This window comes from Anomaloglossus baeobatrachus, chromosome 5 (assembly GCF_048569485.1).
Source record: "Anomaloglossus baeobatrachus isolate aAnoBae1 chromosome 5, aAnoBae1.hap1, whole genome shotgun sequence".
NCBI lineage: Eukaryota > Metazoa > Chordata > Amphibia > Anura > Aromobatidae > Anomaloglossus > Anomaloglossus baeobatrachus.
In genome coordinates this window covers 101,897,992-101,914,903 of record NC_134357.1, presented here as the reverse complement: position 1 = coordinate 101,914,903, position 16,912 = coordinate 101,897,992, and the positions used below count along the sequence as shown (strand labels likewise).

The following is a 16,912-nucleotide window of genomic DNA, read 5'->3' as shown; positions in this document are numbered from 1 at the left end:
GGAGGAGTGGGCCAAGATAACTCCAGAGACCTGTGCCGGCCTGATCAGGTCTTATAAAAGACGATTATTAGCTGTAATTGCAAACAAGGGTTATTCCAAAAAATATTAAACCTAGGGGTTGAATAATAATTGACCCACACTTTTATGTTGAAAATTTATTAAAATTTAACTGAGCAACATAACTTGTTGGTTTGTAAGATTTATGCATCTGGTAATAAATCCTGCTCTTGTTTGAAGTTTGCAGGCTCTAACTTATTTGCATCTTATCAAACCTGCTAAATCTGCAGGGGGTTGAATACTACTTGTAGGCACTGTATCTCCTGAGCACGGTGGCTCAGTGGTTAGCACTACAGTCTTGCAGCGCTGAGGTCCTGGGTTCAATTCCCACCAAGGACACCATCTGCAAGGAGTTTGTATGTTCTCCCCGTGTTTGTGTGGGTTTCCTCCGGGTTCCCGGTTTCCTCCCACACTCCAAAGACATACAGATAGGGAATTTAGATTGTGAGCCCCAATGGGGACAGTGTTCCCAATGTATGTAAAGCGCTATGGAATTAATAGCGCTATATAAATGAATAAATTATTATTACATTATTATTATATATATTTATATATATATACGGTACTATTTATTGAATTTTACTAGTGGTCACCGGAATCATAATCTTTAGATCCTATCCTTTACTTTATACTGTTGTTTTTATCATTATGATTAATGTCTTGTGTATACTTAATAGAGAACTTCACTGGATATGTTAAAGTCAAGTATCATTTCTATATAGGCTTCTGCTTAAATTATTTTTTTGACACTTTTATGGTCTAAACCAAATAGGTTTATCTTCGTAGGGAATAAGGATCTGACCATGTTGAAATCCAATATGCTCAATCTTTCTAAAGCCAGCCATACAACAATGCTGTGGTTGATTGCCATCTCTCCTATACACAGGAGGAATCAGCCGATAACTCCTGTGCTCTCTGTGAGAAAACCACTGACAGACATTTATGCTGGTGGTTTATCTCCGGGAGAATAACTTGAGCAACAGACCAAAATCGGACATCTCCAATCTGCATCTCCCTTCGATAAGTTGGCTGGCACCCCTATATACACCGACAAGCAAAAGGATAACAATGTTTTGAACTTTTGACTTTCAGACTCCATATCTCACCATCCATTACATCTTTGAACATGAAACTGCCTTCATTTTATAGGCAATCATCTTGGCTGTCTCTTACTTAAAGGGAACCAATCACCAGGATTTTCGTATATAACCTAAAGCCAGTGCTATTCTGCCACTATCAGGCTGATTCTATACATACCTGTAGTGGTCAGCTCAAATGTTTTAGGTTTTGAAATCCAAAAAAGTAAAGTTTATAAAATCATCAGCTTCTTGAGTGACAGCAGCTGAGGATCAGATAATATCTGGGGATTATTCATATTTATCCCCTCCCCCTGTTAAGATTGTATAATATTGTGTATACAGTATAGCACTGGCTTTAGGTTATATACGAAAATCCTGGTGATTGGTTCCCTTTAAATTTGTTTACAAATATGTAGCATATGATTAGTTATGCAGATTCTTGTCATGTCACTGCAGTGTTACAGTTTTGCTCCAGGTGGTGGAAAAATCTTTTTCTTCTTGTATATGTGACGCCCTGGACTAGCCAGGTAGTCACAAACACAACATCTCACACACCCCCTCCCCTTGTTAGGCAACAACAGTCAAACAAAATCCTTGTTGCTGTCCTACAAGCTTGATGTCCACACGAGGTGGGGCGGAGCCAGGCGGTTGGCCCTACCCACCGAGGAGTTCACAGGCCTGAAGGCAGGAAAAGTAGTCAGTTGAGTTTTGGAGTTGAAGTTGGGAGTTGAAAGTGAGAGGTTGAAAGACTGTTGGTGTCTGGGTAGGAGCCCAGGCACGTACAGCAAGGTTGGCAGATGGTGGTGGCCGTCTGCAGGAGTGGTGCAGGTCAGCGGAACCATAGGGCCGGGGACGGGCGGTGGCCCGCCGGTACCGAGCCGGGGAGCAGATCTGTACCAAGCACAAAGGCAGAGCCATCAGACCCCGACCAGGCTAGGAGCCGCCAAAAAGGTCAAATCCGATAGTGACCGGGACCCCAGGGGTTCACTCACACCCAAGACCCGACAGAAGGCAACCGTCTACACAGTGAGGATAAAAAGCCACCGCAATAGGCTAGAAATCCAAAGGCCAGCGCCTGCGGGCAAAACGGGCTCCTTCCGTACATACACGCTGGGGAGCGGACTACCAGTGGGAAACCATCGGAGTCAATACATTCACAGCGGTGCAGGGAAAGACAGCCACCATCAACCTGTCCGGGGAGAGCAAAGACACTGCAGCCAGCTGCGGGACCCATCCATCCAGCCGTTTGGTTTACCAGAGACTCTGTGAATCTGTGCCTGAGTGAGTACAACATTGCCATCCGGCACCGCGCCGCGCTGCCCCCGCAACCCTGCACCCTGGCCTTCCTGCCTCCCCGTCCACTACCGGGCCCCGGGATCACCGACCCCTACCCACGGAGGGGTTAACACCTAGCTGCTCCCCGCCATCGCTCCCGGGAGACCCGTCACTAGCAGCGGTGGTGCCCACCATCACCACGACCCGTGGGTGGTGTCACGAACTATCTCCCCAAAAACCACCCAACACCCCTTTTCACTCAGGGGCGAGGAGCGCTGCTCGAGTCCCGGGGTCCGGCCCACCGCTCGAGCCACCGAGCAGCAGCAGCCCCGTACCCGAGAATAGCGAGCGCGGCCCCTCCACCCGCGACAACTTGACGTCACGAACAGGATTATTACCAATCTACCTACCGATAGAAGTGCGCCTTGCAGTCCCCGCCAGCGGCGTCCGGCCGAAAAATTTGAAGTTCCGCCATCTTGGGCGCGAAGATTTCCCGCTCGAGCCGTCTTCCCTGAGCAGGGAGGGCGCGAAAGTGAAGCCCCGCCCCCAGCAGAAGGAAGTGCTGGAAAGAACCAAGAGGGGGCGGGTGAAGGCTTGTCTGATGTAACCAAAGGGATAAAGAGGAGGGACGCCAGGACTCTGCTTTCCATCCGGTTAATGGAAGCACACGCGCCAGTATGTCCACCCCATCTGAAAGGCCTGAGTCCCCGGAGCCTGTGCCCAGGACGGCGGCGTGGCTGAATGCCCAAGTGATGTTGCTGTGCTGTCGTAACCGGGCCCAGGTGCGTGACCTGCTGGATTGCTGGACCGCTGAAGTGGAGGAGCTGGCTGCGGTCGTGCGGGCGCATGAAATAGAGGCCATGCTAGAGGAGCTGGTGAGTGACCCACGCCCTTTTGTCCCCGAGAGACCGACCGCTGCGGCTGAAGGACTCGGTCTACCCCCCGGCCCCTGCAGGGCCCGCTCCATTGCGCGTGCTGGCCGCGCTTACTGCCCCGCTCAGCCCACCGCCCCCGATGGGGACGGCGGAGTCTGCGCTGATGCCCCGCCAGGGCCCGGAGGCCCGAGAGGATGCCGGCCAACCAGATGCCGGAGCGGTTAACTCAGAAAAAACGATGACGGTCCTCCGTGCAACGACCGACGACGAATCGCCTGCCACTGAGGAGCTACAGGTCTGGGCTCAGCTGGAAGCTGTACCTATCCTCCCGGATCCCGCCATCAGCCCCCTGGAGTCAGATGACAGCGGCTCAGGGGCTGACACAGAGAGGAGTCTTCGGCTTGTATGATATGGAGGCCACCTACATCCCTCGGAGCGGAAACAATGGATGCCGGGTGGCCCTTCCCCGTTGCGCCTGCCGTGTGCTGGAAGAGCTGGAGCCTGTATTTCTTCGCCTGGAGCTGGGCGAGGAGTACGGAAATGAGAAATAAAGGCAGCGGTCCTCCGTTGCAACACAGTTGTCCCCGTTGGGACCATCAGCACCTTGTTCCTGTTTTAAGTTTTTATAGAAATGAATGAATGCTAATCATCCGAATACCTCACCTGATTGCCGTCCGTAAAAGAAGAAAGTTGTCCCCGTGGCGACTTTATGTGTTCCACTAACCCCCTTATAGAGACAGGGCCGAGAACTTGCAGGCCAACCAAGAACTAGTGGCCTTGTAAATAATTGTTGGGCCATGTTCCATTGCTGCCTCCGGAGAGGCATATTGGAGGAAGGGCCCGCAGCAGAGCAGGCTGGGGTCCGGTCACCACCAGGACCGGTGACCATCCTCCGGGGCTCAGGGGTCCGCCTGGACGTGGCATCCCCTGAAATGACAGCCAGGTGTGAGACACCGTACCCGTTCCCGCTCGGGTGACCTGGACCAGGACTGGGGTAAAGTGGTGCTGCCCGTTTCTTAGGGGCAGCATCAAGGTGTAGGTTGCTTGGGTGGGGGAGCGGAGGAACATGGACCCGTCCATTGTTAATAAAAATGTTTTACACCGTTGGTAACGTTTAAGAGAAAAGCCTTCCGTAAGGGAAGAATTAAAAGTATGCTTAATGTTATATGTTTTTCCCATGTTAACTTATATTTTTCAGAAATAAAACCGTTGATGGATGGGCAGCCCGCGGACGGTCTGCATTTCACCAAGGGGGAATGTGTCGCCCTGGACTAGCCAGGTAGTCACAAACACAACATCTCACACACCCCCTCCCCTGGTTAGGCAACAACAGTCAAACAAAATCCTTGTTGCCGTCCTCCAAGCTTGATGTCCACACCAGGTGGGGCGGAGCGAGGCGGTTGGCCTCGCCCACCGAGGAGTTCACAGGCCTGGAGGCAGGAAAAGTAGTCAGTTGAGTTTTGGAGTTGAAGTTGGGAATTGAAAGTGAGAGGTTGAGAGACTGTTGGTGTCTGGGTAGGAGCCCAGGCACATACAGCAAGGTCGGCAGACGGTGGTGGCCGTCTGCAGGAGTGGTGCAGGTCAGCGGAACCGTAGGACCGGGGACGGGCGGTGGCCCGCCGGTACCGATCCGGGGAGCAGATCTGTACCAAAGGCAGGGCCATCAGACCCCGACCAGGCTAGGAGCCGCCGAAAAGGTCAAATCCGATAGTGACCGGGACTCCAGGGATTCACTCATACCCAAGACCCGACAGAAGGCAACCATCCACACAGTGAGGATAAAAAGCCACCGCAATAGGCTAGAAATCCAAGGGCCAGCGCCTGCGGGCAAAACGGGCTCCTTCGGTACAGACACGCCGGAGAGCGGACTACCAGTGGGAAACCATCGGAGTCAATACATTCACAACGGTGCAGGGAAAGACAGCCACCATCAACCTGTCCGGGGAGAGCAAAGACACTGCAGACAGCTGCGGGACCCATCCATCTAGCCGTTTGTTTTACCAGAGACTCTGTGAATCTGTGCCTGAGTGAGTACAACAGTGCCATCCGGCACCACGCTGCGCTGCCCCCGCAACCCTGCACCCCTGCACCCCGGCCTTCCTGCCTCCCCGTCCACTACCGGGCCCCGGGATCACCGACCCCTACCCACGGAGGGGTTAGCACCTAGCTGCTCCCCGCCATCGCTCCTGGGAGACCCGTCATTAGCAGCGGTGGTGCCCACCATCACCACGACCCGTGGGTGGCGTCACGAACTATCTCCCCAAAAACCACCCAACACCCCTTTTCACTCGGGGGCGAGGAGCGCTGCTCGAGTCCCCGGGTCCGGCCTACTGCTCGAGCCACCGAGCAGCAGCAGCCCCGGACCCGAGCGTAGCGAGCGCGGCCCCTCCGCCCGCGACAACTACTACAAATTACAACCTGTTCTCACATTCTCTAATAGCTCAGTGTGTTATTTAGTTGAATCTCAAGTGAAAGGTCACTGGCTTGAATCAAGGAGAGGCCATGAAAAAGATTTCCCAAGAAAAGCTAAATAGCATCATTAAGCTCATTGATGGCAGTCTCTCGGCCAAGAAAATTGCCACACTACAGAGTGCCATGCTAGTTGGAAAAATATGAAATTAAGTCCGTCTATCCATTCAAAAGCCAAGAGGTGAATGTAAAAGGAAAATTTTGAAGTCAACAAGTCGGCTCTTCATACATTCTATAAGTTCTAGCGCGACAAACATGGCAGTGGTGGTGGCTCATATGCTTTGTAATTGTGAGATCAGAGACATCCATGCAAGCACTGTGTGACACAAGTTACACAAGTCTGGAATGGTGGCCCAAAAATTAGGTGAAGAGGCCTCAGATAAAATATCGGCAGAAGAAGCCTCTGCTCAAATTTGCAAAAAAGTATGAAAACTAAACAGTAGAAGGTTGGAAACTGATGATTTGGAGCAATGAGATGGCAGTGGAGGTGGCTTGCAATAGTGAAATCACAGACATTCATGTAAGCACTGTGCGATACATGTTACACAAGTCTGGAATGGTGGCCTGAAAAATGTGAAGAAGCCTCGAATTCAATATCGTAAGATTAGAAATGGGTGATTTGGAGCACTGAGACAAACGTCAATAGACTAAACTCTGATGGGTGCAAATGGGTCTGGAAGAAACAAGGGAAAAAGGGCTAACGCACTGAGAAACTGAAGGAACTGTCAAGGTCAGTGGAGGAAGATTTACAGTCAAAGGCATTGGATTCTTAGACAGGATCAATGAGGGTCTCATTGCTCAACTATATACACTTGAATACTATGGGTAAGAAAAGGACAATATAGTGTTTCAGTAGGGCAATGGCCCAAAGCATATGTCGAGATTGGCAAAGAAATGGTTCAATGACAATGAAGTACAGATGCTGGATTGGCCCACAGACCTCAATCCAATTAAACGCTTGTGGGTAGAGATGAAAAAAAAGCTGTATACATACCCAAGTGATCCAACACCAACATTAGGAACTTGTAGAAGAGACCTGAGATCAGATTTCGTTCAAGACATGCTTGAATATGATAGAGACCATGCCCAGAAGGATTCAGGCAGTGCTAAAAGCCAAAGGTAGATTTCCAAAATAATGAAAATTTAGATTTTTTTAGGAACAAAACAGCAACAATGCAGTGACCTTACAAGAATCTGCATAACTAACCCTATGCTAAATAGTTGAAAGTCAACTTTATGTATGAGATAGCCAAGATAATTATCTATAAAATGAAGTTTATCTCACGCTCAAAGCTGTAGTGGATGGTGAGATATAGAGCCTGAAAGTCAAAAGTTCAAAACATTGTTACCCTTTTACTTGTTAAGGTCCAGTCACACTAAGCAACTTACCAGCGATCCCAACAACGATAGGGATCGCTGGTAAGTTGCTAGGAGGTTGCTGGTGAGATGTCACACTGCAACGCTCCAGCGATCCCACCAGCAACCTGACCTGGCAGGGATCGCTGGATCGTGGCTACACAAGTTGCTGGTGAGCTCACCAGCAACCAGTGACAAGCCCCCAGCGCCGCGTGGAAGATGCTGCGCTTGGTAACTAAGGTAAATATTGGGTAACCAACCCGATATTTACCTTGGTTACCACCGCACGGAGCTACACGTGCAGAGAGCAGGGAGCAGCGCACACTGAGCGCTGGCTCCCTGCTCTCCTAGTTACAGCACACATCAGGTTAATTACACGATGTGTGCTGCAGCTAAATGTGCACAGAGCAGGGAGCAGCGCACACTGCTTAGCGCTGGCTCCTTGCTCTCCTAGTTACAGCACACATGGGGTTAATTTCCCGATGTCTGCTGTAGCTACATGTGCAGAGAGCAGGGAGCAGCGCACACTGAGCGCTGGCTCCCTGCTCTCCTAGTTACAGCACACATGGGGTTAATTTCCCGATGTGTGCTGCAGCTAAATGTGCACAGAGCAGGGAGCAGCGCACAATGCTTAGCGCTGGCTCCTTGCTCTCCTAGTTACAGCACACATCGGGTTAATTAACCCGATGTGTGCTGCAGCTACATGTGCACAGAGCAGGAGCCGGCACTGACAGCTGAGAGTGGCGGAGGCTGGTATCAAAGGTAAATATCGGGTAACCAAGGACAGGGCTTCTTGGTTACCCGATGTTTACATTGGTTACCAGCCTCCGCAGAAGCCGGCTCCTGCTGCCTGCACATTTAGTTGTTGCTGTCTCGCTGTCACACACAGTGATGTGCGCTTCACAGCGTGACAGCAACAACTAAAAAATGGTCCAGGACATTCAGCAACAACCAACGACCTCACAGCAGGGGCCAGGTTGTTGCTGGATGTCACACACAGCAACATCGCTAGCAACGTCACAAAAGTTGTTCGTTAGCAGCGATGTTGCTAGCGATGTTGCTTAGTGTGACGGGGCCTTTAGTGTACATTGGAGTATATGCTGAACTCATCAATACCATCAGGCTAGGAAGACCTCAGAAGGGCCTTGACGCCTCACATCTACTACATATACAGTACATTAGTTTGATGCATACATTTTAGCTGGTCCTGCAATAGATCAGTACTTTTGGGTAACTTTCATCTCATGTACTGTATATCACATTTAAAAGAATTATATTACTTTTCTTATTTACCCTAAGATATTCACTCTGAATCCATTTTGCTGATTTACAATATTTTTCATTTCTTTTTTTTTTTTTAAGTCATAAAACCACTTACACTGAGTTTATATTTCTGTAGGTATTACTGGCATAAAGGCACAGGAGGTCAAAGCAACGCTACAATTGAGTGGCACATACCATCGTCAGTTGCATCTGGAATCTACAGGATTTCTCACTTTGGACACCGTAAACAACTTCTTCCTCCACAAATAAGACCCTATGAAGGAACCTCTTCTGAATTTGAGATAAAAAGAGCTACTAGATGATCATCTGACTATATTTATAATAAGCCTGCCCCATGTCAATGATTCAGATAAACTGAACAGCTTTGTGAAACTGTAATATGCTGGTTATTAAAATCAAATCTCAGTCTCTCCTTAGGCAGCTGAGGTTTTGATATGTGTATTTGTTGTAGTGCAGTTTGAAAATTTGTGTATATTCTGTATATTTAGGGTCTTTTCAATCCCCTGGTTTCTGAAAAATTGACATTATTCCCTTTCCATATGCTGTTTCACTGAAATGTTGACATACTGCAGCTGCACCTCCCTCCTCCCCCTCCCTGCCTTCTATTTGCTGTATTACCTTGCAGACATTTTGTTTATGTTTCTTTGGGAGTTTAAACATTTTCAGAAAGCCTACTGGTAGAAGAGGGGAAGTATGTGCGGCAGACAAGAAGGTTATAACTTATCCTTTGCTAAGTTGTAATAAAACGCTTCCTATATTAACATTTATGAAAAGGAATAGTGATCAGAGTGTTAGGGTGAACACTTAACCAAAGTTCACTCGTTGCCTGCTCCTAGTTCTTATTGGTATTGGATCAAGTGCATGCTTGAAAAATGACATCAGACACACAGTTGGATATTCATCTTTCCTTGATCAGAGGTGGCCCAGAACGGACAGATTTATTCAAGAACATGCCTTTATAAAAACTAGGAAAAGGGGCATGGTCAGCCCTACAGTGGTCATAGTTGGATGTGTCCATTGGTCAGTGGGTTGAACAATGTGTTTGTCCATGAGCTGATTGGTGGGCATCATCGTAGGCGGGTCTATGACGTCATTGGATGGATCCATGGTGATGCTGATGGGAGGGTCTATGTCGTCATCTGGTGGATCCATGCTGATGGGAGGGTCTATGATGTCCTCGGTGGCCATCTTAGTTATATCTGAAAACCTTGCTCATGTAAGTCAAATTGACCTGTCATTGGGATAGGACATATATATCAGATTAGTGAGGTGGGACAAATTCTCTTTATTAGTTGAGTTAAAGAGTTGTCTCATTTCCAATGTTTGGCCTGATTAAAATAAAAATATCTTATATTCACCTCCTGTGCCAACGCCATTCAAGCAGTGTTGGCACTCGTGTTCCTGTGGTTTATATGAGGGTGTAACGTCATGCGAGCCCCACACCCAATCACTACCTGCTTCCCTCTCCCCACCTTCTGACATACTGTATGAGAAATCAACAAGAAGTGTGACATCAGCTGCAGCTCTCGCTTCCTGTTGATTAATCATATGTGCAAAGGTGGAGAGAAAGAGAAGCCAGTGCTGATTGGACGAGGGGCTCGCATGACATTACAACCTCATCTGATGTTATGCTAGGTACGGGAAAGTACCATGTGCATGGCAAAAGGGAAGGGAAACCCTGTGTCTAGGGAAAGGGAAGATGGTGACCCCTGACCAAACCTACTGCTGGTCCCTGGGGTCCCTCACTACCCTTGATAGGTTCCGCATCTATGTATCGAGTAGGATACCTGACCCTAAGTATACCTAGTGCTGGAGCCTAAATAGGGACAGTATGGGATGAGCACTTCGTCAACCCCACTAACCACTATAGACGACGCAAGGAGGACACACAGGGGAAAAGCATGAACAACTTATCTACTGATGACACAGGTAGAAGTTCAGCAAAGCTTTCTGAAACGATCCAGATGAGAGCAAGCCACCTGCTTGCACCCATGGTTTAATAAACTGAAGAATATAACCAGCACCAGTCTAAAGGAAAGAAGGGGTATGTAAGTATATTGCGCAGCCAAACGCTGTGACCTTCTATGGGTCGAAACCACATGACTGTCTGTTCCCGTGACACACCTGTGAGATTTGAGCCCCGGGAAACGTTAGCACTAAACACCACTAGAATGGCGCTGGGCTGGCACGGGAGATGAGTATAAGTTTTTTATTTTAATGGGTCCAGGCATTGTAAATGAGAAGAGGATGCCCTAATAATGGACAACCCCAGCTTCTTTACTGTTGAGATCACTCTCACTACCCACACATGGTCTAGAATACATAATAGCAGTTTTGCATTGTAATACAGCATTGTGCTATTGTCTTGAAAAGCACAGTTGTACATACTCAGCAAAACCACTACTGAGTTGACTATCTCCTGAAATTGCTGAGACGGTTAATTAGAGATTGGACTCAAGATTGGACTCTAAAGAGTGACTTATTAAAAGGGATGTCTGATGCCAGATAAAGTTCATTATTGTTTTCCAAATAATAATTCCACATACTAATATAATTTGATTTTCTAAATTGTGGATTGTTCGATTTCAGTTGATATCCACACAGTTCTGAAAGAGCAGAAATGTCACAGTTTACAAAGTTCCATTTCAGAGACCATGTGACCATGAACAAAAATCGTACCATCCAGACAGTTTAGAAAATTATTTTAATTTATATTATACTTACTTACTTAATTTGTTTTTGGTAATCAATAATTAAAGCACCACTCCAGAATTTCTTTGTTTCAGTGCTGTAGTGGTGCTTTAAATCTAAGCTCCCTGTTTTATACTTGTGGCACCCCTGAGGCTCAGGTTGCCACAGGTTACTGCACCCCACTCAGGGTGTGGTGCTGATCATGGATCCAAAAGGAGGTCGGTACCAGTTTCATCACCCACAACCACATACACACATGGGTTGCTAATTCCCCACTGGGGACTGGGCTAGGATCGGGTACAAAAGGGGTTTCCAACAGTGTGTGGCATTTACAGGATGCCATCACAACAGGGGCCCCAATCCACTAGCTTAGGACCTGGGTAGGGGGAGGAGCGGCCACCAGGTGGAGTTAGGAGCCACATACACAGTTTACTAAAACCTTAGAAAGTTCTCCAGCAGGAGGGACAGTGAGCAGACGTCTTTTCCGGTAGCTCCTGTGGGACACAGGAGTTTAACTGTCGCTGAGGAGGATACTGTGTCAGTTCCCCCGGGGCCAGCACTGTTCAGGGTGCAGCACCTTAGGGTGGTGTAATTCCACATTGCATCACCAGATTCTGCCGGATGGAGAAGTTCCATGCTTCTTCGACAACCCAAGTTTCCAAAGCCAAGTGACATATAGGACTCTCGGGGCCTAGATCACGGTTAGACTCAAGGGGATCCCTGCTACTGGCATAGGGAACAGTACTTTACCTAGTACGGAAGGTAAGTGCTTCAAGCCACACGGACCCACACTACAAAGCGCAGTGAGGAAGGGCCCACAGACTACTGAACTGGTTCTGACCTCTTGCGGATCCGGGATTGACCTGAGCCCATCACAGCAGTGACCAGTGTGACCGGGCTGGCAGCTGAAGTTGTAAGTAAACTACACCCTGAACTCGCAGAGACTGTGTTGGCTCGTCCTTACCGGCGCCGCTGCCCAGTGCTTAGGTGCCAACAGCCATTACACCCCTCATCATCCACCCAGGGCCTGCTCTGCCTGTGGGTAGCGACACCATCCTAGCTGCCTTAACACCTGCCCCAGAGAGGAATCTGGCAGCGGCGGCTATTTCCTGGCCGCATACCACAGGTGGTATCACAATAAACTTTCCCCAATATCCCGCTTCCCCACCATTTACTGTACATCTCGGGGCAACGGAAGCGGGCAAGGCCACCCTGTGCCCTGTGACATCGCCTGACCAGACATGAAATGGCCCGGCAACGAGTAGGTTAACCACCTGCCCCGTGGGGCACTACTTACTCACCTTCTGCTGTCTTCACCTTTTAACGACACTGCTCTGGTCTTGCGGTGCCATCTTGTGGAAATAGCTTCTGACTGGCTGGAAGTAAGAAGTTCCATCACAAGCTCCCAATAAAAGTCTATGAGAGCCAGAACTAGGACAGAATAATCCTCACATAAACTTGTATTGAGTTCTGACCTCTGGAGCTCCATAAATCAATGGAGCTGCCAGCGAGCCACAGATCACAGATCACAGAAGACCAACAGGAACAGTAGTGATAGAAGTTGAAATCGACAGAAGGTGAGTATTGTACAGGGACTTAAGGGGGCTTTACACGCTACGATATTGTTAATGTTTGGTCGCCGTGGTCAAGTTGTTAGTGACGCACATCCGGCGTCATTAACGATATCGCAGCGTGTAATACTTACCAGCGACCTTAGGCGACCTCAAAAATGGTGAAAATCGTTCACCATGGAGAGGTCGTCCCAAAGTCAAAAATCGGTAAGGGTTGTTTAGCGTTGTGGTTCATCGCTCATGTGTGACACCGCATGAGCGAGGACCGTCTCCTTACCTGCCGCCGGCCCCAATGAGGAAGGAAGGAGGTGGGCGGGATGTTACGTCCTGCTCATCTCCGCCCCTCTGCTTTGATTGGCCGGCCGCTTAGTGACGTTGCGGTGACGTCGCTGTGATGCCGAACGTCCCTCCCCCTTGAAGGAGGGATTGTTCGGCAGTCACAGCGACGCCGCCGACCAGGTAAGTATGTGTGACGCTGCGTAGCGATAATGTTCGCTACGGCAGCGATCACAAACAATCGCATACGCGACGGGGGCGGGTACTTACACGGTCGCTATCGCTAGAAATTGCTAGCGATATCGCTACCGTGTAAAGCCCCCTTTAGATTTGCCACTCCAGAGGTGAAATAAAAAAAATGCTGGAGTGGTGCTTTAACATCTTCTGGCAGCAAACTACCTTTTTTGTTTTAGACTGTCCTGTTTCAGTCTGTATTATTATTATTTCAACTTTCTATTTTAAAAAGTCTTGAATGGAGGCTCTGCAGATGTATTTTTATCTTTCATCATAAATAAAGCATGATCTCTTACTCTATAATCTTTAACATGAAAGAAGTTTTACTAGGAAAGTTATTTCATATTTTTGCTTTTCCAGTGACCCAGATTCCTGGTCATCTATCATGTATGAAAGTAATTCAGCTAAATTATGTTATCAGGTGAAATTAATGAAAGGCTAAGTACGTTAGAGTCTGTAACTGGTGGGACTATGGGGAAACCTAGCGGTGAGTGTTGAATATTCCTGAAGCATTACACAGCGCCCATACAAATCAATAGGTTATCTGTGTAATCCAGGAAAGGACAAGTCCTACAAAGCAATTGATCCTCATTGTAAAGGTTTACCTCTCTGGCCATGAGAAGAGAATCCTAAGGAGAAGACCTCTCTCTACTAAAGGGGTTGTCCGGTCTTTTGCTAAAAGTCTGCTGTTACTCTATGTGACTGCAGACTTCTCAATCCTTACAGTGTGTGCAGTGCAAGCTGTCAGGATTCTCTAACATTGTGAGTAGGTGGTCTTATGACCGCGGTCATGTGTTGACAAGTGAATTGCGCTACGCTAAGCATGTCCAGTTAGGATGTGGTCAGAAATGTGTAAATTGCATAATTGAGGTCACTCGACCTTCTGAAGCAACATCGGAAAATCCTGACAGTGTGCGGTGTGCACACTAAGAGGCTTCAAAACTCTGCAGTCAGAGTGACTACAACTTTTATCACAAGACCGGACAACACTATTAACTAACAATATCTTAATAGGGAATATGTCTTTGGAAAATTCTTTAACCACTTCATGGAAGCGGTTAAAAGCAGTAGCATGTTCATTCTTCTGGTGGCTTCTGCTGGGTGGGTTCTTCCATTAGCCCCCATAGCATAATCCATGGAGAAAAAAATGACAGCAAAGCAGCTTCAAGAAAAGACCGCCAGAGTTTTTAAGATGTATCGGCATCTTAAAGACATCATGTGCATGATAATAAGTTTTTTCTTCTGAAACTTTTTGGTTTGATAACTCCTAGTTTGGAGCAGATTTCTTCAAGATTCACTTAAGAGAAGTGATGTTATTTTTTATCAAAGTGTTTTTTATAAGGATTTTGGAACAGATCTGTTTAAAAAAAACTTCAAAAGACCTTGTGTGAACATAGCTTTAGACTCTGATTGAGTCCATATTTCCTATTAGCTTCATTACAAATTTGTCATTTAAAGGGTCATCGGTGGTGTTGTTCCTGACGCATCTTTATTGCTGGCAACTTCTTTTTAAAACTGTGTTTATAAACCATAGCGTCAGTGTGGTCTGCTACTGAGCACACAGAGAAGAGCCAGCTGCTTCTCTGCAGGGCAGGCACCGGGCCCCTAACCCTGCTGGGCCCAGTCGCAGTTGTGATCTCTGTGACCGCCATCATTATGCCCCTGTTTATTAAAAATACTGAGCCTAAAGAATGGCCAGGTCCCTTCTTTTAGCCATCTCACAGGTTTCTAAGCCTGAAGCCCTAAAAAGAGGCTCAGAATGATGCATCATATGCAGAACAAGTCTTTTTGACATTATTGTGCATATCTTCATTCTCTTTGCGCTTTTCCAGGGGGATTACAGATGTTGGATGCACATATCCCTAATAAGCCTTAGCAGACCCAATTAGTAGCAGAATTATGAATAAAACATGAAATCAAGGTTATATAATTGTATTATTTACTATAAATTAAATTTTTCTTCCTACTCAATTGCATATGTAACTGCAGCACATAAAATAGACTTGTAGTCTCATGTATCAAAATCCATGAAACATTGATTTACTGGACTGATTGCTATGGGCAGCACTGTTTTGATAAAATGAGTTTAAATAGACCTTTAGGACTAACTTGCGCAAACTCTTATTAATACCATGTGTTTATTGCTGACGGGGATTTGCTCAATGCAAGTCATATTTGCCAGAAATAAACAACATTGAATTGGAGATGAAGCTTCTCAAGAAGCCAAGATGATCAATTATGTCAAAACCTTGAAAATCGTGTGGAGAATAGGGTGTATAATGTTTATTTATTTATATATTTGACTCACTTATATAGCGCCATTAATTCCACGGCACTTTACAGATATGATCATCACTGTCCCCAGTGGGGCTCAAAATCTAAACTCCACATCAGTATGTCTTTGAAGTGTGGGAGGAAACCGAAGAACCTGGAGGAAGTACACAAAAACACAGGCAAAACGTACAAACTCCGTGCAGATGTCCTTGGTGAAACGTTCAACCAATATACATGGAGTGGATTTGTGTCGCCCAGGAACAGGGGGTACTCAGATCTGGGCCAAGTTGTCGCTTCTGAAGGTATGGTGGCGTGACCCGGTCTGTGATCCCAGGCACCACAACAAAAGGGGCATGATATACAGGGGAGATTTGGTAGTCTATGTTCCGTGACGCCACCCGTAGTGTGCGGTGAGGTAATGGAGCACCGGATCCCGGGGATGGTAATGGGCAGCAAGGTGGTGAGTTTTCCTCCATGGGTAGGGTGTTGCTGTCCCGGGACCCCGATGTGATGGATTGGGGACTCTGTGAAACCCTGGTTTTGCCAGGGTGGCACAGATGCAAAATATTAGCGGCTGACTTTTTTATCTAAGGTTTTGAAATATTTATAGATTTTAGAAATCACTAGAGCAGATTTTTCAGGCATAAAATAAGTTTTAACTATTGTAAATAGATTATTTCAAATTGCCAAGACTATGCTGAACATCTAGAGATACAGGAGTAAAGTACAGGGGATGGTGGGGCAGCCTCAGGAGGCTACGGAGCGGACTGTGCCCTGTGCTGAGTACGTAACAAGTCATCAAAGGCACTGTCCAAATTCCTCTACAGAAAGAAAGAAAGAAGGAAGCAGCTTGAAGGAAATTGACTAGTAGAAAATATTTGGTTGTGATCTTGATTAATGCTAGCTACACTGGAGATCAAAATTAGAGAACAACACACAATTTCCTAAATGTTAAGATCATTGGGTAGTCCTATGTGATTATATCCTAACATGAGTAAACTCGCTGTATTTTAACCTTATTTCATAGATTGCATTTAGTGTATAGCACAAAACAAAAATGTAAATGAGATAAATGGAAAAAAACACTGATCAAAATTAGAGAACACTTTCAGATACCTGCAAGTTATTGGTGTTAATCTGACACTTGGTGCTAATTTCCTTAATTATCTAACAAACCCTATTTACCTGGCAGGCTAACTTTCCAATTTGCACTGACTTTGCAAAAATGGTGTGCCGTTCCAAAGTGACTGAAACCCTCCAGCAGAAGGTTGTCCAGATGAAAGCCAAAGGGGTAACCCTATCAGCCATTGCATGAGAAGTTGGTCATTCCAAGTCTGATTTCGAGAATATTGCATCTTTACAACATCACAAACTCTTCCAAGTCCCCCAAGAAGGCTGGTCACCCTCTAAAGACAAATGCAAAAGAGGACAGGATAATGTGGAGAATCTCCATGGGTAATTGTTTCAACTC

The 16,912-nt window shown here is 47.0% G+C and overlaps 1 protein-coding gene across 1 annotated transcript in view; it reads left to right on the top strand.

Annotated features, from left to right (window-relative positions):
* The window catches only part of LOC142310902 (putative neutral ceramidase C), a 149,623-nt gene extending 140,813 nt beyond the window's left edge, over positions 1–8,810 (top strand). Inside the window, exon 21 of the mRNA XM_075348725.1 lies at positions 8,511–8,810. Within this exon, the coding sequence (XP_075204840.1) occupies positions 8,511–8,697 (187 nt within the window). The 3' untranslated portion in view covers positions 8,698–8,810. The remainder of the gene's footprint in view (positions 1–8,510) is intronic.
* Positions 8,811–16,912: the final 8,102 nt, after the last annotated feature.